The 25,000-nt window shown below is 38.3% G+C and overlaps 1 protein-coding gene and 1 long non-coding RNA gene across 5 annotated transcripts in view; one reads left to right on the top strand and one right to left on the bottom strand.

Annotated features, from left to right (window-relative positions):
- The window catches only part of LOC118762470, a 9,704-nt gene extending 8,143 nt beyond the window's left edge, over positions 1 to 1,561 (top strand). Inside the window, exon 2 of the long non-coding RNA XR_004998222.1 lies at positions 870 to 1,561. This is a non-coding gene — a long non-coding RNA (uncharacterized LOC118762470). The remainder of the gene's footprint in view (positions 1 to 869) is intronic.
- Positions 1 to 25,000, bottom strand: part of LOC115209629 (probable serine/threonine-protein kinase DDB_G0282963) — an 87,065-nt gene that overhangs the window by 55,460 nt on the left and 6,605 nt on the right. For all 4 annotated transcript variants that reach the window (XM_029778079.2, XM_036501041.1, XM_036501043.1 and 1 more), the window contains exons 2-8: positions 18,055 to 18,113; positions 16,762 to 16,796; positions 15,212 to 15,272; positions 12,389 to 12,452; positions 9,265 to 9,345; positions 6,313 to 6,422; positions 5,509 to 5,546 (exon numbers count right to left, since the gene is read on the bottom strand). In XM_029778079.2, coding sequence (XP_029633939.1) covers positions 5,509 to 5,546; positions 6,313 to 6,422; positions 9,265 to 9,345; positions 12,389 to 12,452; positions 15,212 to 15,272; positions 16,762 to 16,796; positions 18,055 to 18,113 — 448 coding nt within the window. The remainder of the gene's footprint in view (positions 1 to 5,508; positions 5,547 to 6,312; positions 6,423 to 9,264; positions 9,346 to 12,388; positions 12,453 to 15,211; positions 15,273 to 16,761; positions 16,797 to 18,054; positions 18,114 to 25,000) is intronic.

The raw sequence follows: 25,000 nt of genomic DNA, 5'->3' as shown, positions 1-25,000 counted from the left end.
CAATATCCTGCCACTTATATTATGGCAATTGAATCTCAAGGGTATGCCCTGGCACTTGCCACCATCTATATCTTTCTCTTCCTTTACTCAGCCATTCCATTTATATTCTGATCCCCCATCTCTTGTGAGTATGCCCAGCATTTTGCCACCATCTTTATCCTGCTGTCTCCCACTCTCTCTTTCTCCTGACTTCCCTCAGGTTGGATAACCATGTATTTCATTTGCGGTAGCACACCTGTTTCTGTCTTCATTCCTGATCTCTCTCTCTCTCTCTCACCAGCCAGTAACCTTGTACTTCCTCTGCAGCAAGACACATGTTTCTGTCTCTCTGTCTCACTCTAACCTTTCATCATCTGACAAAAGATCACCTTCTCCAATGCCCCTTTCCCTCTCAAAAGCGATTTTTTTGTCCTGCAAGTACTTGGTGACCCTGTCAGTGCAGGTACCACTTAAAAAGCACCTAGTCCACACTATAAAGTGATTGGTGCTCAGAAGGGCATCCAGCTGTAAAAACCTTACCAAAACTGACCTCGCCTGTGCTTGTGGCACGTAAAAAGCACTAAGTCCATTTTGATGATGATGATGATGATGATGATGTTGGTGTTAGGAAGGACATCCAGCTGTAAAAATCCTGCCAAAACAGTCACAGAAGTCTCGTGCAGGCTTCTGGCTGGCTGGCTCTTGTGAACCCATCCCACCCATGGAAGATGGACATAAAACTATAATGATGATATATATGCCTAATTACATGTAAATTATTATATAATATAATGATACATATATATATCTATGATACACACACACACACACACATATCAAACTGTTAGTAAAACCTTATTTGTTAAATTCTTGTACGATATATTTTTCAGGAATAATGTCTACAGATTCAAGACCACTGATCGTCTTATGTATTGTCATCATTACCATTGTCTTCAAGGCAAGTGAAGCCACTGAAACTCATTCACAGGACCTAAAAATAGACCCATTTCCTCATCCTCAAGAACAAGGGAAATCTTTAAAATACGAATGCAGCCTCCCACACAAAGGAAACATTACCTGGCTTTTACCAAATGGTACCAAGGTCGATGAATATGACAGCAATCATATTGAGCAAATCTCAAACACATTATTCATAAGAAATGCTACTGTTCAGGATTCTGGTTCCTACACATGCATGCAGGTGGAAACTAAGATGAATACCACGGTTAATGTGGTCATTTACATCAAATATGACTATTTTAAAGAAGGTTTAATCATTGTCGGTATAAATTGTTCTTTATTGCTTATAATTTTTACTTGTTATATTGTTAGATTTATCAGGTCCTATAGAAGGAAATATCAACAAGCACCCACGGATTTAAATGAAAATATTTGAATGCCCTGAGACAAATAGAAAGACATGGAGGGGGAAAAACACTAATTACTAAATTGTTAGGACAATGGCATTCATAGAAAGAAAAAAAAAAAACAATATTTGAAAGTTACAGAAAATAAATTCTCAAAAGAGGATTTGTTGATATTAAGAAGGTTAATGTAAATACAGGATTTATCTTCATTTTCATAAATTTACTTTCTTTTAATTTATCAAGCTTTATTTTCTTGTATTCTCTTTTCCTCACTTACATGTTTCAGTTATAACACTTTGGTCTTCCTGAGGCAAAGCTTTGAAGGATTTTAGTTGATCATTTGGAACCCTTTAGCATTCAGATTACTCTGTCAAATGTAATGCTTATTTATTCACAATGTTTTGAATTAATCACACATTATCTCATATCCTTGTGATTTCGATATGTGAATGCTTATTTTTAGAATGACATAGTAGGGTAGGTGTGAGAGGCAAGATCTGGTCAGTCTGAACGTTAAATAGGTAGAATACCTTGGCTGGATATGGCCAGTTTAAATGCTAATGGGTCAAGTCTGGCTCTTATTTTAATCAATCTTTTTTCAAACTGCTAATTTACAAAGGACATGAACATAGAGCATTGTTTTACAAGCAGTATCAACATAGACACTTGAACAAACATGCACAACACAACTCAAATATGATTGAATGCATATATATATTACCGTGATCACTGTGACCGACCAGGCTATCAGATGTTGCTACACATCGCTGGTCACAATGCGCTTCACATTGTTTTAGCCTTCAAATGACGCCACCCCGCTGGCTAAGCGAGCAGGCCAACAGAAGAAAGAGTGAAAGAAAGTTGTGGCGAAAGAGCACAGCAGGGATCGCCACCACCCCCTGCCGGAGCCTCGTGGAGCTTTAAGTGTTTTCACTCAATAAACACTCACAACGCCCGGTCTGAGAATCAAAACTGAGATCTTACAACCACAAGTCCACTGCTCTAACCACTGAGCCATTGTGATATATGTGTGTGTGTGTGTGTATAATTAAGGTATCATAATGAAGAATGGAAAATAATACATCTTCCAAATTTACTTATTAAAGTATTTTCTTCATATTCCACTCCAACATGTGTTTCTGTCGGTTAAGTGTCCCAGTGTCCTTTGATATAGCAATAACATGCATTCAGTTGATTTATATTAAATAAATTGCAACACGTTCAAATCTGAAGGTTGACAATCCTAAGCAGTTTTATTTGAGGTGTTACTCATACGGGTACTTTCAATTCACTCACCTGTATGGGTAACACAAACACACACACACACAGATATCATAACCAACATAAATGTGGGTTGACTGATTTCTCCCGTTATACTTTACATCATATGGAGAGAGAATTAAAGAGGGATAAATCAAAGCAGTAAAGAAATGCTACACACACACACAAAGTAAGAGAGACAGAATCATCAAGACATGAGAAGTACGAGAAGCATAAATGACAAAGTAGTTATACTGAAGGGATGTTATACTGAAGGAAATGGCAGATAAATATGCACATACATAGATACAGAGGTGGATACCATTAACCCTTTCGTTACCGTATTTACTTTGAGATGCTCTGTGTTTCTTTCAATTATTTTAAATATAACAAGGAATTTAGTAAAATAACTCAGTTATTATTAAGCTAGTGTTAGGAACATAAATTGTGACTAAGGTTTGGTGGAAGATTTTAATTCAAAACTTATGCAAATAAGACATTTGTACTACTGAGCTAGAGGCAGTTTCAGCCAGGTTCTGTAACGAAAGGGTTAATCGAAAAGTTAACTTTGTTAATCCGTTAATTCTTTGAAAATATAATGGAAGTTAATGTTAATCCATTAACGTTAACTTTTATTGAAAAAAGTCATAACTATAGTTTAATACCCCACCTACTTTGTTGCCTCATAACTTCCAGAAAAATGGATACTTTTTAACAAAACTTTCTCCAAATAATTGCTTTTTTCCTGTAGATTGGGTGTGTGCAAAGATTTGTTGGAAAATTTTTCTGAGGGGGTTGGGGAGAGGAATTTTGGAAACTTCACAAGACTTGACATTTGTCCCCTCATGACATTCTGGAAAATAGGTATTTTTTAATGAAATTTTATACAAATACCTTTCAAACAGTGTAGATTATGGTTACAAAGAAATTTGTAAGCAAAATTTTTAGAAGGGGGCAATGGGGAGGAGTTTCTGGAAAATGGAGTTTCAGATCAGACAGTCCACATAAGTTGGAATTTCTCCATTTTGACGGACTTTTTTCCATTGTTTTTCATCAAAGTCTTCAGAATCATGGAAGGCATCTTTTTGGAAAAAAATTTTTTTCACTCCTGCCAACCCCTCACCACCTCAGTCCAATGTGATTTTGGCCATTTTTTTTTCTTCTTTTTTCACTAAGCATTTGAGAGAAACATTTTCGGTTTAAAAAGAAATTGCTAAATACCAAAACCTCCCTCCTCGTTTCTTTCTCACTCACACATCTATTGATATTTCTCAATATTTTTCTCCCCATAAACAAATTTTATGGAATTATGATTTCAAAGTAACACATGTAGACCCAACCAAGCAAGGCCATGTTATGTGTGTGTGTGTGTGTGTGTGTGTATGACAAATATCTGGTATTGAACCATCATATCTCCTCAAATACATCCTACACCCCATTTAGTCAAGCGAGCTTTTTTTCCTTTTTCATTCTGCCTGTTCTTTCTTCTTGTCTTGCTAGTCACTTGGCAATCTTAATAGTATCAGTGACATGGAAAAAAAACACCCTGTACACTATGCAAAGTGTGTTGGCTTTAGGAAGGGCATCCAGCAGTAAAATCCATACCAAAGATGACATTGGAATTTGGCGTGGCCCTGTGTTTTCAGATCCTGTCAAACCACCCAACCCAAGCAAGCATGAAAAACAGACATTAAATGATGAGGATCACACACAAACACACACGAAGAGAAGTTTACTCACTAATATTTTCACATTTCATATCCACATTAACAGTATATTTGTACTTCTCTATAACACTAATTAATAATTATCTTCACAGTAATTAATAATTATCTTTACAGATAATTATCGTAATTTCTTTCTTTCTATCATGTGGAAAGTCTTTTGTAAATGGATGCTGATTAAACATTGACCAGTTTAGCTGTTTAATTATGCTTATTGGTGTTCAAGCATGTCACTGTGGTCTCATAAAAAGGCACAAAAATTTATATTTAAAACTGAAGGTTTGTCATCACCAGCAGCATCCAACCCATGCCAACATCCATCCATGTTGGTATGGGTTGGATGGTTTGATAGGTTCCGAAATAAAAGAATGTGCCAAGTTTCAATGTATGCTCCAATTAATGCCAACTACTTTACAGAGTGTTCTGGATACATTTTTGTGCTACTTGTACAAGTGAGGCTGCCATGTTAAGAGAAAAGAGACTATTCCACTGAGGAGGAGGCAGGTTTATGCCTGGTGTTGTTGGGAGGTGAAAATATGATAGACAGAAAAAGGTTTCCTGCTGGACAGAAGATACATGACTTGACTTGGGACAGCATTCATCTGGGGTGGGTTGAGCTGGCTTCATTCATCCTCAATGCTGCATCTCTCACAAATGCCGACCAGACCTGGCGATTTGAGGCTAACAATCGCGTGATCTCCAACCACTCCCTATTCCAGCGGCAAACGCCATAGATATGGGGGCCTAGGTTGGGTTCCAGATCAGCCTTGACTGTCATCAGCCAGGTTTTTCGTTGTCCACCACATCACTTTTGCCAATCCTGAAGGGGAGCTGGGGCAATTGCTTTGTAGATGAATTACCCTGGTTGACAATGGAGGGCATGACCCAGCCAACGCAGACGTCTTGTTAGGATGACTTGTCTAAGGAAGGTGATTCTGCACTGGTGTAGCACCGAATTGTTGGAGACAAAGTAGCACAGAAGATACATGGCTACCTAGCATTATATAAGGATAGAAAATGGCATGACAATCAGAACTACTGTCTCTCAGTGTACTTTAGAAAAATTACTTATTGACAATTCCAGTTCTGTAAGGGTTAAAATTCAAAACTGATAGCACTAGCATATAATGAAAAAGAAAAGGAAAACAAAAAGGAATATTAAAAAATTATAAACTCACGTGTTAACACTTTAATCCGCTTGTCTTTCTTCTCAATGCTGCAACAGAAATCGCAATTATTTTTATTATGATCAGCAATAGAACATACAGAACAACAATATATTTTTAATCCGTAATATCAAAACATTCATTTTATTGAATATCCTGTCATTCTGAATCCCAATTCTTTACAGTTTTACACCAGATGTCCATTATAAAACAGTTTTGAGCCACCAAGGAAGCATATACAGGGTAACATGATACACTAGAAACTGCAACCAAATCTTCCTCAAATGTTGCTTCGAAATATGTAATGGCTAGCAACAGAAAGGGAATCTGGCCATAGAAAAATCTAACTCAAAACATTCCTTCTCATCCAGTAAGCATGGGAAAATGGACATTAAAAAGACAATGGTGATGATGATGATGAGTTAACCTATGATCAAAATATAAATTCCAACCATAGCCACCCAGTTGTTTTTCCTTTTTTTTTTCAGGTTTAGTGTATCACAGAACACATTATCCAATGGTCTTCCTTTTTTTTCTAAGATGATGTGATATGAGGGAGATTTGATTGCTGTTTCTTGAAGGCTGAGTAACTGTGTAGAGGCTCCCTTGTTGGCTTAGTGGTTGATATGTGGTTAATGTAGTTTGAACAATAAGAGTGATTAAGATGTATGTACTTGGTGGTGGTAGAGGTGTGTGTGTGTGAGAGAGAGAGAGTATGACCAAAGTTATGTCATCAGAAGCGAAGAACAATAAACGACTTCACCTGATACAATTCACAGAAATATGAATAAATGCACAATAAAAACTTCAACTAACCTTAATGAATGTTTTTTCTCAGCAAGCTCCTTCACTGAGACCAACTCCTTTAGTTTGCTCTTTTCAGCAAGATAGGCTTCAGATGATTCACGGAAGATCTTATTTTCACTCTGAAGTAGAAAAATAAAAAGTCAGGTTATAAATTAAGCATAACGTTGGGGTTAAGAAATTTACTTTGCAAATGTTCACTTTTCAGTTTCAATACTGGTGTGGAGTGATGTGCAAGTTTCTATAAACATCACCTCAGATTAACCAATACCTTGTGAGTGAAATTTGGTAAATGGAAACAGTGTGGAAGCCTACTGGAAAGCTGTTTCTATTATCAGGGGTGGATTTGATCTGTTGCTTGGTTTAACACCATTATCTGGGACATGGTCACCTTTACAAAAGTACATTTTGTTGCAAGCATTCAAGCCAGATTTCAAAACTGAAGATGACCTCTCTCTTTCTCACACCAGTCTTGGAGCCCTTGAAAAGGGTCATGAATACTGAAATTTCTTTTGGGACTAAGCCATTAAAATTGTTCCTGGCATGGCTGTATGGTTAAGAAACTCACTTTGCAACCATATGGTTTCAGGTTCAGTCCCACCACCAGCACCATGGGCAAGTGTCTTCTACTACAGTCCCAGAACAACCAATGCCCTGTAAGTGAATTTGGTATATATATATATGTATCCTTGTGTTTGGTTTGTCTCCCACCACCACTTGACAATCTTGGTTTGTTTATGTCCTTGTAACTTAGCAGCTCAGTAAAAGTTAAAATATGTACCAGACTTAACACCAAGTGCTAAGATCAATTTGTTTGACTGGTCCCTTCAAGGTGGTGCCAAAGCATGGCCACAGTCCAATGACTGAAACAAAATAACATTCTTTTACTGCTTTACTATCTTACTTTCATTTTTTACCACATAGGGAGGAAAGGGCTACAATTATGACCCTTTATTTTTATTAAAGTCTCTGAGACTCTTGAGAAGATGGAAAGTTATCCTTAAACAAGAGAACTGACCCAAATGTTTGCATCGGAATAAACACTGTTAAAGACACTCAAGCACCTTATGGTGGTGTTCAATTAGGCAATAGATTAAGTCTACGGCCCAAGATAAGTCTATACCGAATGAAAAAAACAGGTAAAATTGGCAATTCTGTCAATACACGTTCACTGACTTTAAACAAAACAACAGCCTAGCTATCAATATGATCAGTGTTGTATGTTTGCAGTCAACTGTGAAAGCACTTTAGAACTTCTTGACATGTTGCAAATAAAAGAATCATAGTCCATTGATGATAGACTAAATGATTATTACCTTGACTGAAAACAAGCTTGGCAACAAGAAGGGCATCTGGCCATAGAAAATCTACCTCAGTAAATTCCATCTGACCCATGCAGCCATGGAAAAGTGAACATAAAATGATGACGATGATAATGATAAGAATACTCAGTTGTACTTTTTTACGGTCAACAGAATTGGTAGAGCAATGATTTAAATACTTTGAGGTAATGGGTTAACCTCTTATAAGTTCAGAGTTGATATCCCATTACTGTCAATTTTTACTGACTGCAAAAGGATGGAAGACAAAGTTACCCTCAGTGGGATTTGAACTCACTGAGCAGAGAGTCAGAACAGATAGTGCAAGGCATTTTCTCCAATGGTCTAAAAAGACAGTCAGTTTGTTGCCTGCTATTACACTACCATTCCTACAGTTAACTACTAAACAATGAAGTAAGCAGAGATACGAACAACAATGAGAGCGGTTAACTGTAACATTTCAACCAATACATCTTTTTTGTTTTTTTATTGCCCACAAGGGGCTAAACATAGAGGGGACAAACAAGGACAGACAAAGGGATTAAGTCGATTACATCGACCTCAGTTCATATCTGGTACTTAATTTATCGACCCCGAAAGGATGAAAGGCAAAGTCGACCTCGGCGGAATTTGAACTCAGAACGTAGAGACAGATGAAATACGGCTCCGCATTTCACCCAGCGTGCTAATGTTTCTGCCAGCTCACCATTTCGAAGCAAAGTAACTTTTCTCCATGACCAAGAGTGGAAACAAGAGACCAATAAGCATTTTGCCCAGAATGCTAACGTTTCTGCCAGCTCACCGCCTTACATCTTTTATTAACAAATACTTTTTTGCCAATACAGACCGTCACTAATTTCCTTGGGTTCCGAACATTGTTTAACTTTAGGGCAACACTGATTGAATAACCATTCCATTCATAACCATCCAGTCTTTTATTCAAACTCAGGGCATTTAATACTACATTAATTATTTCATGTACCCTTCCTTTTTAAAGATACCATCATTGTTTTAACATCCAGCCTTCCATGCTTGCATGGGTCAAATACAATTTGTTGAGGCAACTTTTCTATGGCCCAGTGTCCTTCTTCTTACTAACCCCACCTATTTCTTTACTACCCACAAGGGGCTAAACACAGAGGGGACAAACAAGGACAGACAAACGTTTAAGTCGATTACATCAACCTCGGTGCATAATTGGTACTTAATTTATCAACCCCAAAAGAATGAAAGGCAAAGTCGACCTCAGCGGAATTTGAACTCAGAACATAATGGCAGACGAAAAACGGCTACGCATTTCGCCCGGCGTGCTAACGTTTCTGCCAGCTCGCCGTTTCCAAGCGAAGTAACATTTCTCCATGACCAGATATTATCACAGAAGAGTGGAAACAAGAGACACTGCTTGCATGATGGGTTTTTTCTTTCCAGTTTCCCAACAGGAACAATGACATTTGTTTCCAACAAAATAAACTCAAGATAAAGTCATGTATGTTGCCTAAAAATATGACACAGAGGCTACAGCTGGACTTAATATCTCATTACAACTAAACAACAGCAAACTAATGTTGTTTCAGACAAATAAACATAAAAGAATAACAAAAAACATCAATAAATTCACTGTTTTTTCAGTCAATTAGAAACTTACCTCAATGTAAGAGATTTTAAGCTTCAAGTCCTCAATAATTGAATCTTTCTTAGTCAAAGCCAACTCATGGTCTGCTTTAAGCTGAAAAATGGATTGCATTTTATAAAGGTGAATAGAAGTTAAATGTTAAAATTAAACAAATATTACCTAAATAGTAGGAAAGCAAGTAAGAATTAGACAATCAGAAACAATAACCTTTTTAATACAAACACAACATCATAGGTCATCACAGGCCAACACTACTGTATTTTTCAAGATACAGGTCAATGTAGTATGCGATGTAAACATTCAAACATCATCATATCTTTCAAAATCTTGCTGCTCTCACATAAACTTTTTGGTCCTTCCAAAACATCTTTGTGTATAAGTTGACGTACCTTTTTTCTCTACAAATTTTGTAGACCAAAATTTGATTTATAAGCCAGAAAATACAGTAATTTCTTCAGTTCTAGTTGCTTAGCCCTAATTGAATAGACCTCTGGTCAAAAGCATTCCCATCATATCCCTCCTGTCTTTAATTCAGACAAGAACATATTTAGAAAGACATTATCTAACGTATCTTCCCTTTTAAATAACAGTAGGATACAAATTAAGTGAGATTTATCTGTTACTTTTAGCAAATCAGGCAACCATAGAGAAGCTCCTAGTTTTTGTTTCTCGTTTTACCCTTCTTAAGACATGGCAAGGTGCAGATAAACTGTGTGGTTAAGAAGCTTGTCCTGCAACCATGTGGTTCTGAGTTCAATCCCATGGCACAGCCTCTTAGGTAAGTATCTTCTACCAGGGCTGACCAAAGCCTTGTGAGCGAATTTGGTAGACAGAGACTGTTTGAAAGCCTATTATGTGTGTGTGTGTCTTTGCATTTGTGCTTGCCCCTGCACCAATGCCTGACAATTGGTGTCCCCTGCAACTAAGCATTTTGACAAAAATGACCAAAACAATAAGTATCAAACATAAAAAAAACAAGTCCTGGGGTTTGTTTTTGCTAATATTGGCTCATCTATCATGCTATCGGTGATAGCTCCGCAAGGCAATGACTTTGAAACGTATACCTTGACGGTAACTCAAACTCGTATGTATCACATAACTGACACTGACACCAACTGAAAAACTTGTACAATGAATCTACTATCACTGACTGACTGACTTTGACTTTATAGTCGCTGTTCAGCAGAAGAGATTGATAGAATAAGCCCCAGGCTTACAGGGAATAAGTCCGGAGGTCAATTTCTTCAACTAAACAGCAGTGCTCCAGCATGGCCACCGTCAAATAACTTAAACAAGTAAAAGAATAAAAGAATATCAGAAAAACATTCCGTACCACTAAACCAAGAAGGTTCTTTGAATACGTACAATGTATTTTAGGTGAAATAGCAATTCTGTTTACGTTTGCGTAACTGAGATATTTTGGTTGGATTATATAGTTATCGGTTTTACAATTCTTTCTATATTCTGTAACTGTCACAATATAGAAACATTTCTCATGGCACCAGCACACAATTTACAAATGCTTACATTTTTTATATTTTCTGTGAATTTTTCATGTGCCCAGCCAGTATCTATTATTAGTCCAGCCCATGTCAGCATGGAAGATAATGGTTGTATGTGTGTTGTGTGCATATATATGTATATAATAATAATAATTATTATTATTATTTGAGGGAATATTATTCTTAACTTACAGGGAAAAATTCAATTTAGAAATACTAAATCAAATTCCACAAAATATAATATATATATAAAAATTAGAAAAAAAACACCTTTTATCAATTCAAAATGAACAATTAAATTACACCATCTAGAAAATTACATATAATAGAAATATTAAAATCAAAATAACAATAATATACCGATGATTAAGTAAATTGCAATTTACTGTTATTTTAATTTTAATATTTCTATTATATATAGTTTTCTAGATGGTGTAATTTAATTGTTCATTTTGAATTGATAAAAGGTGTTTTTTTTTCTAATTTTTATATATATATATATAATTATTAGCAACAGAAATGGTATTAATATCAAAAGGCAATCTTTATATCCAGTGAGAGTGCTTTGTTACAACAGCAAACGCTGTGGTATTTACTTCGACAGAACCTCTCATACCGACACATAATGCATAAAAGCACACATATTTATGTCATTGGCAGATGAGAATCGTCTGCAACAGGCTCCAAAATTGCCAAATCACGTAATTTTGACCTACTCGGTTCCTTCAACGGCAGACATCTTGTAGCCACATACCAGACAAATCTCACTGCCAACAATATATAGAATTTTAGTGCCATTTCTGACACTGATGTTGCAAATAGCCAGCAGGCTCATCCAAAAATAATTATTAAGAACAGAAGCAGTATCAATACCAAAGGGCAATTTTTACATCCAACTGGCAACCATAGCAGAGAATTCTCATCTGCCAATGATATAAATACCATAAACCCTCGAGTACAGTCTGCCCTTGAGTATAATACGCAGGGGATTTTTAGGGGGCTGTACCTCTGAAAAACCTAAACCATGTGTATAATACACACCCCTTCTCTAACTTGAGTCAATGAGGTCTATATAACGTCCTTGGTTTGTAAAAATGTATACGGTAACGTCCTTTATTATTATTATATATATAGCATAATGCAAACGTGTAGCTTTTTTGTGAATTTTGTTTGCAGAAAATAAAGAAATAACAGTAATAATGTTTAATAAATGTTGCTTACTGCAAGTTATGGATGATTCTTTTATGACTTCATTGATTTCAGGCTTAGCTTAAGGTATTTTTGCACCCGACATCACAAAATGCATCTGAATAAACATTGCCGGACAGCAAATAGAGACTTAGACATTGCTTAGAAAATAATTTTCATTTTTAACCTCGTATATAGTACACACTAGGGATTTTGACCTTTAAATTTGGGGGAAAAAGTGCGGATTATAGTCGAGGATTTATGGAATGTGTGCTTTTATGCAACATGTATCCATAGAGATCCTCTCAGGGTAAGTAACACACTATTTGGTGTTCCAACAAAACATCCACTTTAAGATGCATAAGAAAACAGTACCCCCGACCATGGCCACAGTCAAATGGCTGAAACCATTAAAAGAATAAAAGATACAGAATTGTCTGCTTTACCTTCTTATTGAGTTCAGCTCCCTTGAGAAGATTGTTGACTTGTGAACGCAGTTCTTGAGAAGTCCTGACAAAGAGAAATCAATCAGCTTCAGAGAAAGAAAATAAAAGTATTGAAGAACAGACAAGATATTGTGGCATAAGAGGTAAGTAAGAAGACTGACATGAGGAAGGGTATCCAGCTACAAAACACTGCCTCAAAAAATCTTGTCTGTCTATGCTAGCATGGAATAGTAAGCATAAATATATTACCAGATTATATGTTGGGGCTCACTGAGGAAATGACAGTAGACCGGGACGTTTGGCAATATGAGGTCCTAGGGAAGACCCGTCCATAAAACTGAGTGCTAGAAAAGTTGTGTCCCACCCACATGTAACAACACACTTTTCACCCACTCTACCCTAAGAAATCAAACTACCATTCCTTTTCTAATTGCATCTTTCTCTTCCTCACATTTCCTCTTCATAAATTATGATTGTTTTCCAATCCCCTTTCTTGCCCACACTGCCATACTCACTGTATCACTGCTCCCCACACCTACTCCCCATTTTCCTAACCAGGTTCTATGCTCATATTCCTGTTACTTATTAGTAACACCACACCATCTCTCTTCTGCTGTTTCCTACTCTCTTTCTATTTCCCTTTGGTCAATCTCTCTCTCTCTCTCTTGTTTTCCCCTGACTAGGTAACTAATTATCTCCTTTATATCAGCACACTTGTTTATGGCCCCTTTCTGTACCCCTCTCTCTCTCTCTCTCTCTCTGGGTAACCATGTACCTCCTCTATAACAAGACACCTATTTCTACCTCTCTATTTCCCTGTTACACTCTAATCTTTCATCATTTGATACTGGATCACCTCCTCAAATGACCCCTCTGTTGTGGCAAGACACCTGCTTCTGTCTCTCTATCTCTTTTTCACACTCTAACTTTTCATCCTCTGTCACAAGTTCCCCTCCACAAATGCCCTGCCCCTCTCATAATTCCTTGTCTTGTGAATTATTTGGTTACCCTGCCAGTGCTGGTGCCACATTAAAAACACCCAGTCTACACTGTAATGTGGTTGGCATCTGGAAGGGCATCCAGCTGTAAAATCCCTTCCAAAACAAGTTAAAATAAAATGTTTGCAGTTTCAAAGCAAATAACCCAACCTTATTTTGGATCAGTAGAGCAATAGGTAATGTCATGCACTTTACAAACAATGTGTTCATGGTTCAAATCTCACTTGTAACAGACTAGATATGTACAGTGCTCACAATTGTTTAGGTAGCTTACTGCAGAAACCAAATGTGGTGCACAACCATTAAAATGTTATCAAGCTCACTACTGTGTGGAGGCATGTGGCCTAGTGATTAGAGTATGACACTCACAATCATAAGATTGAGGGTTCGATTCCAAGTCTGGATAGTGTATTGTGTTTTGGAGCAAAACACTTCATTTCCTATTGCCCCAGTACACTCAGCTGTAATAACCAGTAATAACTGGGAACTTAATAATAACTGGTAACTTAGTAATAATAACTGGTAATAATAACTTAGTAATAATAACTTAGTAATAATAACTGGTAACTTAACCCTGCAATGGACCAGCATTCTTTTCAGTGGGGAGTGTTGCAATCTCAGTCACTTATGTCATGGGAACCTGGTTATTTTCAGGCCTTATGAGTCCTTGGGTTCATGACAGACTTCATCTTACCACTATAGATGAACCACATGAACTAGTGAGCAATGTCACAACAGTAGGCCGACCATTAAAATAGCGACCAATCTCAATACAGTATACAAACAATTAAATTAATAATCTTACTGCTATACATATCATTAAACTGTAGCCGATCTCAGTTTTGTAGACCAACCATTAACTAGTTGTGACCATCAAACTAATAACAACCAACCATAGTCTGATTTCTAGTACTGTTAACCAATTATCAGATTGGTGATAAATCTCCAATCCCATAGACTAGGGATCCTCAACCAGTGGGTCACACAAAAAGAATAAATTTTTAAAGTTTATTTCTATTTTATTAACTAGCATACACTGCAAGGTGTTTTTGCATTATATATGTATTGTGTAATATATCATGCACTTTATTGTGTTTTTTCATGTGTATGATACACTGTGTGGAGGCGCGTGGCTTAGTGGATAGGGTGTCAGCATCATAATCGTAAAATTGTGGTTTTGATTCCCGGACTGGGCGACGCATTGTGTTCTTGAGCAAAACACTTCATTTCACGTTGCTCCAGTCCATTCAGCTGGCAAAAATGAGTAACACTGCGATGGACTGGCGTCCCGTCCAGCTTGGGAACACATACGCCATGGGAACTGAGAATCCGGGCCCATGAGCCTAGCTAGGCTTTAAAAGGGCGCATTTATTTATTTATTTTTTTTTATGATACACTGTACTGGGGGGAAATTATCTCGCATGAAACTGGTCTACGGTGCAAAAGAGGTTGGTCTACAACTGTAGACCAACAAATAAACCAGTAATGACCAATCACTGAAGACCATCCACCAAATGTTTTATCAATCTCCAGTTGCTCTGACACTTCACCACCACCACCACATCATTCCCTGTATTTCCAATTGCTCTACTACTGCCAGGTAAGTAGAGAACCAAGGGTTCATATTTCATCAATGGTACAACAGAGCACAGCACCAAGGATGGCATATAAACTTGAAACTATTCCATACCCTACTCACTTGGCTACTTATATAGCTTGCCATGCTCCAGTATATCAAGTCTTTCATGCAAATGAGATTTAGCAGACAAATATAAATACAGAAACAGCACAAATAACACAGTTAAATATATTATATCATACAAACCTTTCTTTTTGCTTTAAACACTCGGCTAAATTCTGCAACTTTTTCTTAAGAAATGCTGACTGTGATAGCTGTTAAGGATTATCTTAATTTTGGTAAAGACATTTTTAAAATCAAACCAAGTATTATCTCAGGACGAACACAATAACATGGTATGAATAGAATCACTGGCATAGCTGGGGTGGGGGCTATAAGGGTGGTCCACCTTGGGCAGCACTTTTCATTCTGTTGTAGGCAACATGTGATTTTTGTGGGATCTGGGAGTGGAAAATAGAGGAGCTGCCCTGGGTGGCACACACTCTAGCTACGCTAGTGAATAGAACACAACAGTTTGTGTAACACCAAAAACAACTAAACCATATAATTATATTTCTAAAAATGTATCATATCACATCAGTTACAGCTCTTCGAAAAATATTTACATCACAAAATATAATATGTTAGAATTCTTATTCCATTTATTAAATTTACACAATCCTACATTTTCTAAACATTGCTCTGTGTGTGTGTGTTTCTGGTGGAAAGCAGACAGGTAGATAGATACACCTGAAACTGAAAAATAATACAAAAGCAAAAATCTTTCAAAGTCAATCTGGCACTCAGGTTTCATGCACAACACTTCACAAAGCTCAAGCACCATAGCAATTATGGGGTGGGTAACCTTTTCAGCTGCTTGGTATGAAGTTTGCTTCCCAACAGCAGGATTCCAGATTCAGACCCACTGCATGGTACATTGAGCAAGTGTCTTGTAGTATAGCCTTGGGCTGACCAAAGCCCATCATGTATGTGTGTGTCTGTGTTTGTCACCCACCACAACTTGACAAGCAATATTGGTTTGTTTACATCCCCATAATTTAGCAGTTTGGCAAAATAGACCAATACAATAAATACCAGACACTTAAAAAAAAATAAGTAATGGGGTTGATTCATTTAATTGAAATTCCTCAAGGTGGTGCTCCAGCATAGTCACAATCTAATGACTGAAACAAGTTAGGGATGCGCAGGAGTGGCTGTGTGGTAAGTAGCTTGCTTACCAACCACATGGTTCCGGGCTCAGTCCCACTGCGTGGCACCTTGGGCAACTGTCTTCTACTATGGCCTCGGGCTGACCAAAGCCTTGTAAGTGGATTTGGTAGACGGAAACTGAGAGAAGTCCGTCGTATATATGTATATATATGTGTGTGCGTGTTTGTGTGTCTGTTTTTGTCCTCCCAACATCACTTGATAACCAATGTCCTCTGTAACTTAGCGGTTCAGCAAAAGAGACCGATAGAATAAGTACTAGGCTTACAAAGAATAAGTCCTGGGGTTGATTTGCTTGACTAAAGGCGGTGCCCCAGCATGGCCGCAGTCAATGACTGAAACAAGTAAAAGAGTAAAAGAGACACACACACATTCACTCTGCTTAGCATGTTGAGTACTTTTTCCTCCAATTTGTAAATCTAAATGCACCTACTTTATATATGTTCATGTATGCACAGACATGAATAATTCATACAGCAAATTAAAAAGCAAACAATGAGATATTATCTCAAAAAGTAGATAAAGGATATCATTTGTCTTGGTCTGAAGTAGCTTCATGATTTTACTGCAAAAAGAGAAAAAAAAATTACAATAGGATAAAAAATATATAAAACAAAAAATTCAAAAATGATTTTTTTTTTTTTTAGATTAAAGCTATCATATAACAGAAAGGATTTGGTAAATTTGAATATTTACATATTACTTCTTGGAGCAAATTAGTAAGGTGGATTTTTACCCATGTAAGCTATTGTTTACTCTTTTACTTGTTTCAGTCATTTAACTGTGGCCATGCATATATATATATATGTATGTATGTATGTGTGTGTGTTTTTCCCCTCAACATCGCTTGACAACCGATGCTGGTGTGTTTACATCCCCATAACTTAGCAGTTCGGCAAAAAGAGACCGATAGAATAAGTACTAGGCTTACAAAGAATAAGTCCTGGGGTCTATTTGCTCAACGAAAGGCAGTGCTCCAACATGGCCACAGTCAAATGACTGAAACAAGTAAAGAATAAGTCATTTTCATATTCATCCCACACTGTAAAAAAAAAGCCTTCATATGCCTAATCCTGCAGCAAGTCAAAATATATGCAGACACTTAGTACGGGCTGACAGCATTAGGCAGTGATGTAAATAAATACAAACTTGCTAACAGTTCAAATATGCTTGAGACATATTCAAATCTGTAAGAAAGGGATTCGCTGTGTTTTCTCATGGAGAAAATTTCTCACTGTTGACAATCATCATCCACCTCCTCCTCATCGTTTAACATCCGCTTTCCATGCAAGCATGGGTTGGACGATTTGACTGATGTCTGGCGAACCAGATGGCTGCACCAGACTCCAATCTGATCTGGCAGAGTTTCTACAGCTGGATGCCTTCCTAATGCCAACCACTCCAAGAGTGCAGTGGGTGCTTTTACATGCCACCAGCACGAGAGCCAATCAGGCGGTACTGGTAACAGCCACACTCAAATGGTGTTTTTTTACGTGCCACCTGCACAGGAGCCAGTCCAGTGGTATTGACAACAACCTCGCTCGAATGTTTTTTCACGTGCCACCAGCACAAGTGCCAGTAAGGCAACGCTGGTAACAATCATGCTCAAATGGTGCTTTTTACGTACCACTGGCACGGAAGCCAGTCAGCTGTTCTGTTCAAACGAAAGATAATGTTGCATCATACCTATATAATTTTGCATTACATAAGTTGGAAAGCATTGACATAAATTTTTTAGAAGTGCATGTACTATATCCCATTTCCCATCTACTATAAAACCTTAAAACCTGGTGTCCAAGAAAAAGAAACTAGTATTTACTTACTCAGATGATATGATTTTGTCTTTCAAAGATTTCAACAGTGAATTCTTCTCAATAAATTTCTGAAAAGAGAAATATAGACCAAATAACATAAGACAAAAATATCTTTCAACATCATACAGCTTTCAATTGGTCCTACTATCATACTACACCTCAAATTTTATCATATTACACCTCAAATTTTAGTGTTGATCATTAAATTAAACTGTCCATTATAATTTATGAAAGAATCTTTTTTTTTTTAACTATGTTCCTGAATAATAATGGAAAAACATTATTTAACTAAGTTCTGCATAATTTTTTTTTTTCTAAATAATTAAAAAATATAAACCATGTATTTCATAAATATGATCAGGAAAGTGGATGTTAATATAATGAGCCAAGAAATTTGAATTATATTATAAGACAAAAATTTAGAGATTTACTAATGGGAGCTTTTGATGAAAGAGAGGAAGAGTTGGGGATAACTGGAAGTTCCTGCAGGACAATCTACTGAGGGCTACGGATGAAATCTGTGGCAGGTGCAGAGTCCTGGCTAGACCAAGGGTGACATGGTGGTGGAGCAAGGAGGTTGACAGTGTTATAAAAGCAAAAAGACAGGCCTGGAAAGACTGGAAAAACAGTGGAAGCAGAGAATTATATCAGGTAGCCAAAAGGGCGGCTAGGTAAGAGATTTGCAAATGTCTTACAATGTGAGGATCAGAGGTGTAAGGCGAACAGTATTGCAAAGTAGTGTATCAGAGAAAATAGAGATGTGATAGGTGAGAAATGTGTGTGAATGGATAATGGTATGCTTGCACTTAGTGGCTCAGAGAAGAAATATCCATGGAAGTGTCACTATGAAAGGTTACTAAACATGAAAAAGTTGATAGCAGCATAATAGATAAGGCAATTAAAGACACAAAGACAGAAAAAACCCCTGGACCATCAGGAATCACTGCTGAGATGATTAAAATTTCTGGTGGTGTAGGAGACAGCTTAGTCACCTGTATAGTTAATCAGGTTATTCAGGAAGGCACCATCCCCAACATCTGGTGTAGTAGCATTATAGTTGGCTGCTACAAGGGCAAAGGTGATGCCTTAGACAGAAACAACTAGAGGTATTAGACTGCTGGACCAAGACATGAAAATTACTGAGAGGATTATAGCTCAATTGATTAGAAATAGAATTAACTAGATGAAATGTAGTTTGGTTTTGTACTGGGGAAGAGTACCACAGATGGCATCTTCCTATTGAGAGAGCTGCAGGGAAACTACTTGGCCAAAAGTAAGCCATTGTACTTAGCCTTCATTAACCTGGAGAAAGCATTCAACAGTTCCCTGCTCTGTTATATGGTGGTCTCTAAGGAATTTAGGAGTAGAGGAGTAGTTCGTTAGAGCTGTCCAAGCCATGTACAGTGGTGCTGTCAATAAGGTGAGAGTCGACCATAAATACAGTGATGAATTCAGCGTTTCACTAGGGCTCAGTTCTCACCCTACTCATATTCATTATAGTCCTCCAGGACATAACAGAGGAATTCAAGACTGGATGCCTGTGGGAACAGCCAGATACTGATGACCTAGCTCTTATTGCAAAATCTTTAGCAGAAATGGAGAAGAAATTCCAGGAAAGGAAACAAAGGGCCTTAAAGTTAACCTACCTAAGACAAAAGTGGTTGTTAGTGAGAAAGAAGATAAAACTTTCTCTTTCCATCAGGTAAAAGGCCCTGCTCACTATGTAGGAAAGGAGTTGGAAGAAATTCTAAATATTGTTTCTAGAATAAGAATTGGGTGGAGGAAGTTCAGAGAGCTATTACCTCTGTTGGCAACAAAAGAACTCTCAGCGTGAACAGTGGACTATATGATGCTTGTGTACAAACGTCTGTACTCCATGGTAGTGAGACATGGGCTCGGAATGCAGAAGACATGTGTAGACTGGAGAGAAATGAAGGTAATACAGTCAACTCTCGCTACTATGCCACCTCGCTACTATGCCAGTTTTGCATGGTCCCGGCCAAATAATAAACAAAAAATTTTTACTATGCCACCCTCAACTCTTGCTACTATGCCACTTGTAAACTGAAGCGCACGCAACTTTTCGAAATTTTGTACTCCTACATTTTGTACATTTCGTATTTGTAATCTTGTGGAAAAGTTCAGAAAGTAGCACACAATGTCAGCTCAGAAACGCAATCGGACTGAGTTTACGCTGAGGGAAAAGAAGGAGATTATCAATGCTGTGAAAAACGAGCCGAACCAGTCTAAGCTGGCTAGAGAAATGAGCAAGAAATGGGGCATCGAAGTCAAGAGAACCACAGTGAGGGGCATTCTCAACAAAAAGGATGCAATCGAGGCAGCCATCAACGTTGGAATTCCATCGAAGCGCATGAAGCTGACGCAATCTCACAACCCGAAGCTCGATGATGGCATGCTAATGTGGCTGAAACAAGCAAGAGGACAGAATCTGCCGGTCAGTGGTGAACTTTTGAAGAAGAAAGCAATTAAACTGGCCGAGCTTATGCACATTCCGAACTTTATAGCAAGCAATGGTTGGCGAGACAATTTCAAAAATCGTCACGGCATCACGTTCAAGACAGTGCAGGGCGAAACTGGAGCGGTGAATTCTCAATCTCTTATTAAGTGGCAACAAGAGGTTCTGTGGCCCTTGCTCAGGCAGTTTTCTGCGAACGATGTGTTCAACTTGGACGAAACTGGACTCTTTTGGCAACTACTTCCGAACAAGACCATGGCTTTCAAGGGAGTGCAGTGCACAGGGGGAAAGAAAAGCAAGCAAAGAATCACTCTTTTGGTCGGAGCAAACTTAAGCGGCAGCAAGAAGCTACCTCTTCTGGTGATCGGAAATTCCAAGCAACCTCGTGCGTTTAAGAACAATGAGATTCCTGTGAAGTACAAGGCTAATTCGAAGGCGTGGATGACAGCAGAAATTTTTGAAGAAATATTACAAACGTAGGACAGACAACTCGGGCAGCAAAACTGCAAAGTGTTGCTCTGTCTCGATAACTTCTCTGGTCACCCTTCTGACGTCCACTTGGACAACATCCAAATGCTCTTCTTTCCGCCCAACACGACAGCAAATTCCCAACCAATGGATCAAGGAATCATACAAAATCTTAAGCACCATTACAAAAAGCTCTTGCTGTCCCGCTGTCTCGAAGCCATGGACAAAGGAAACGAGTTTAAATTTACATTGCTCAACTCTCTGCACGTTGCTCGGCGTGCATGGGAGCAGGTCAGTGAATTGACGATTAAGAACTGTTTCGCGAAAGCCAAGTTTATTGAAGAGGAAATACAAATAGAGCCAGAGGATGCTGAGCTGCTCGAGATCTGGAAAGCTTTACCTCCCGAGGAAAAGACACATGAGAACGAAACAATTGAGCTGTTTGATTTTCTCAGTGCTGACGATCGCCTCGTAACTGGAGGATCTTTCACTCTAGAAGAAATAGCAAAGGAGGTAATGCATAACGAAGAGCCGGTGGAAAGTGAAGATGACGAGGTAATTGTGGAAGAGGAATACGTTTCATTTGCAGATGCCCAGAGAGCATGGAGCACTATCCAAAAGTTTATGCAGCAGCAGAGCAGTGGAAAACCCAGCGTCATGCAGGCGTGTGATAGGCTAGACAATGAAATGAATGAAATCCGCCAAAAGAAGATGCGTCAGCCGACAATTTTTGAGAGCTTCAGGATTAACTAAAAGCAATCTGAACTTAATAAACTTGGATGTCTTCTTTTTACCATTGCATTGAACTTCTTATTGGCCTTACTTCCTACCCTATGAATTTTTATTCCTATGTTCAGTAAATTTTTGGTTATGAAGTGTTTAGATAACAGACCCTTGGTACTATGCCACTTTGGCTCAATCCCGCAGGGTGGCATAGTATGCTCTGTTGGATGTGCAACATCGGTGCACATGTACAGCAAAGTGCAAATGTATTGAGAGAAAAGTAGGGCACAAGAGGAATCAAATGTAGCATGCAAGAGAGAAGACTACACTGGTTTGGACATGTGATGCATATGAATGAGAACAGCTGCATAAAGAAGTACTGATCACTGAAAGTGGAAGAGGGAAGCCCAGGAAGATGTGAGATGAAAAGGTAAGGACCAATTTCAGGAAGATGGGCCTTACGGGGGAAATGACAATGGACTGAGATGTCAGGAAATATGAAGTCCTTGGCCACATCAGCAAAACTGAGTTCTAGGAGCACTGTGTCCCACCCACACTTTACTACAACAAACCAAACTACGTCTCTACATCTCTTTCTCACATTTCCGCTTCAATATACTTTGGTTACCTCAGGCTACTAAATCCTGTCCTCTTGGCCCTGTACCATTGTATCATTGCTCTCTGCTTTCCCCCAACCTGTGTGTTCTACCCACATGCTCTGTCTTACTCTATATTTGCCATCTGTTAGCCTCCAACCTGTGTGTTCTACCCACATGTAACTCCTTCATACACTATGCCTAGCTCTCACTCCCCAATCCTGTCCTCACACCCCTGTCCCTCTATATCAAGGCTATCCAGTAGCCCCACCAACTCTATACATACCCAGGTCTTTCGCCACTTACTTGCACTCTTTAATTACACTCCCTTCGTAATATCCTGCCACTTATATATTGGCATTTGAACCTCAAGGGTATGCCCTGGCACTTGCCATCGTCTATATTTCTCCCTTCCTTTACTCAACCATCCCATTTATATTCTGATCCCCATTCCTTGTGAATATGCCTGGTATTTTGCCACCTTCTCTATCCTGCTGTCTCCCACTCTCTCGCTCCTTCTCCTGCACTTCCCTCTGTCTTCATTCCTGATCTTTCTCTCTCTGGCTGGGTAACCTTGTACTTCCTCTACAGCAAGACACATGTTTCTGTCTCACTATTCATAATCCAAAGCAAGATCACCTCCTCCCCTCTTGAAAGCATTTTTTTTTGTCCTGCAAGTACTTGGTGACCCTGTCAGTGCAGGTGCCACTTAAAAGCACCCAGTCCACACTGTAAAGTGACTGGTGCTCAGAAGGGCATCCAGCTGTTAAAACCTTGCCAAAACTGACCTCGCCTGTGCTTGTGGCACGTAAAAAGCACTAAGTCCATTTTGCTGAATGGTTGGTGTTAAGAAGGGCATCCAGCTGTAAAAATCCTGCCAAAACAGTCACAGAAGTCTGATGCAGGCCTTGTGAAACCCTCCCACTCATGCTAGCATGGAAGGCGAATGTTAAACGATGGTGGTGGTGGTGATGAGGAGGAGGAGGATTCCCTACTGTATCACGGTTTGTAAATTATGAATTCCTGATTCAAAATTATGGGATTACATCCAAACCAACGTGATGTTTATTATTATCTAATTGACTTTGTTAAGCCAAGAATTCTTAATTTTAAGCAGCTGCTTCGTTATCAAATTAATGTAAGAGGAGATAAATCTGGTTACAATCAATGTTGTTATCTCCCTGTATTCTGAAACGCCTAACTTGATCAGGGTTCGTCAAGTCTGTGCATTCTTTAATGAATGTTGACGTCCACAACACACTACAACGAAGACATAACATCTAATAACACTACAATTCTACAACTCAGGAATAACACACAACCAACATTGAATATCTCTATCAATTTTCAGTAATCTTGTGATTATGCTACCTAGTTTAATGCCACTGCCTAGCACATGGAGTGCATTTAGTGGTTACACTGTGCTGCAAACACCTCAGGTTACATCTCTAGTTTGAGGATGTACTCTCTCTCTCTTCCACTAGTCGCAGAATAAAAGGTTGTAGAAATCTTTGATGGATAACCCAGCATTCTTCACCCAGCAAAATGTTTTCACAAAAGCTGACCTTCTGTTTCAAAACCTGAAAATATTTGAGCTTAAAACCGCTTTAGACTTCACTAGACTAAAAGATCAGAATAATTGGGTGAAGTCAGGCCAGTTTTAAGCTTTTCTTGTCAATCAGATTGATTGTTCAGTAGGAAAACTGTTCCAGAGGTATATATAAGTCCAAGATGAGTTTAGCAAGTGGAGGGGAAGGTCAATTAATCAGTGTTCATTCCAGACAAGCGAAACTGAAGGGGCTGATGTTAAGTTTGAGCATCTGAAGATTGATGCCTGAAGGAAAACTCTGTAGAAGAGAAGGAAATTCCATAGTGTTGCAACATTGGTATGAAAGAATTAGGTAAGTATCTAGTATACAGGAATCTGGACAGTGATGCAATTGGAGTGACTGGAGGAGAAGGTGGAAGACATGCATTAGGTCATGTATATCTTTGTAGAAACAGAGAAGCAGAGGCTATTTGTATAGTAGACAGAAGAGAAAGTGTGTCTGTGGGTCAGTATTATAGTGTACTAGTGAGTGAGTCAATCAAATGACCCTTTATCTCTTGTGAAATAAATAAAACAATCCAGTTTTATATTTTAAAAGAATCCTACATGGTTGTTTATTTCAAAATCATAAGGTTTTAGGTTAGGTCCCACCTCTTGGCACCTCAGACAAGTGTTTTCACCATAGTTCTGATCTAATTAAAGATTTACAAATTAAATTCAGTAGATAGAAACTGTGTGGAAGCCTGTCATATGTCCTTTTGAAGGTTCCAATTTTGGGGCTATGTCCATGAGTCCCATTACTTTCAAGAGTTTTTCGTAGCTCATTTCTAAACTATTTACTTCAGTCTTTATTGAATTGTCAAATTAGACATTGTAACACATCAATACTTGTTTACCAATCAACAGTGTTGTGTCAAACACATACACACACACACACACACATACATCTCCACCCACAAGGTATTAGTTAGCTTGTGGCTACAGTTACAATACATGGTTAAGGTGCCAAGCAATGGGATCATAACTAGATCCAAATGGTTACTAAGTTAACATAACTACATAGCCATGACTGCAGTGTGAGAAGTAGAGTAAATTAGCGTGTTGTACTAGTGCTCAGAAGTGTTGCATATGAGTATGGATGCA

Source organism: Octopus sinensis, linkage group LG3, assembly GCF_006345805.1.
Source record: "Octopus sinensis linkage group LG3, ASM634580v1, whole genome shotgun sequence".
Lineage (NCBI taxonomy): Eukaryota > Metazoa > Mollusca > Cephalopoda > Octopoda > Octopodidae > Octopus > Octopus sinensis.
This window is presented reverse-complemented; position numbering and strand designations above follow the sequence as displayed.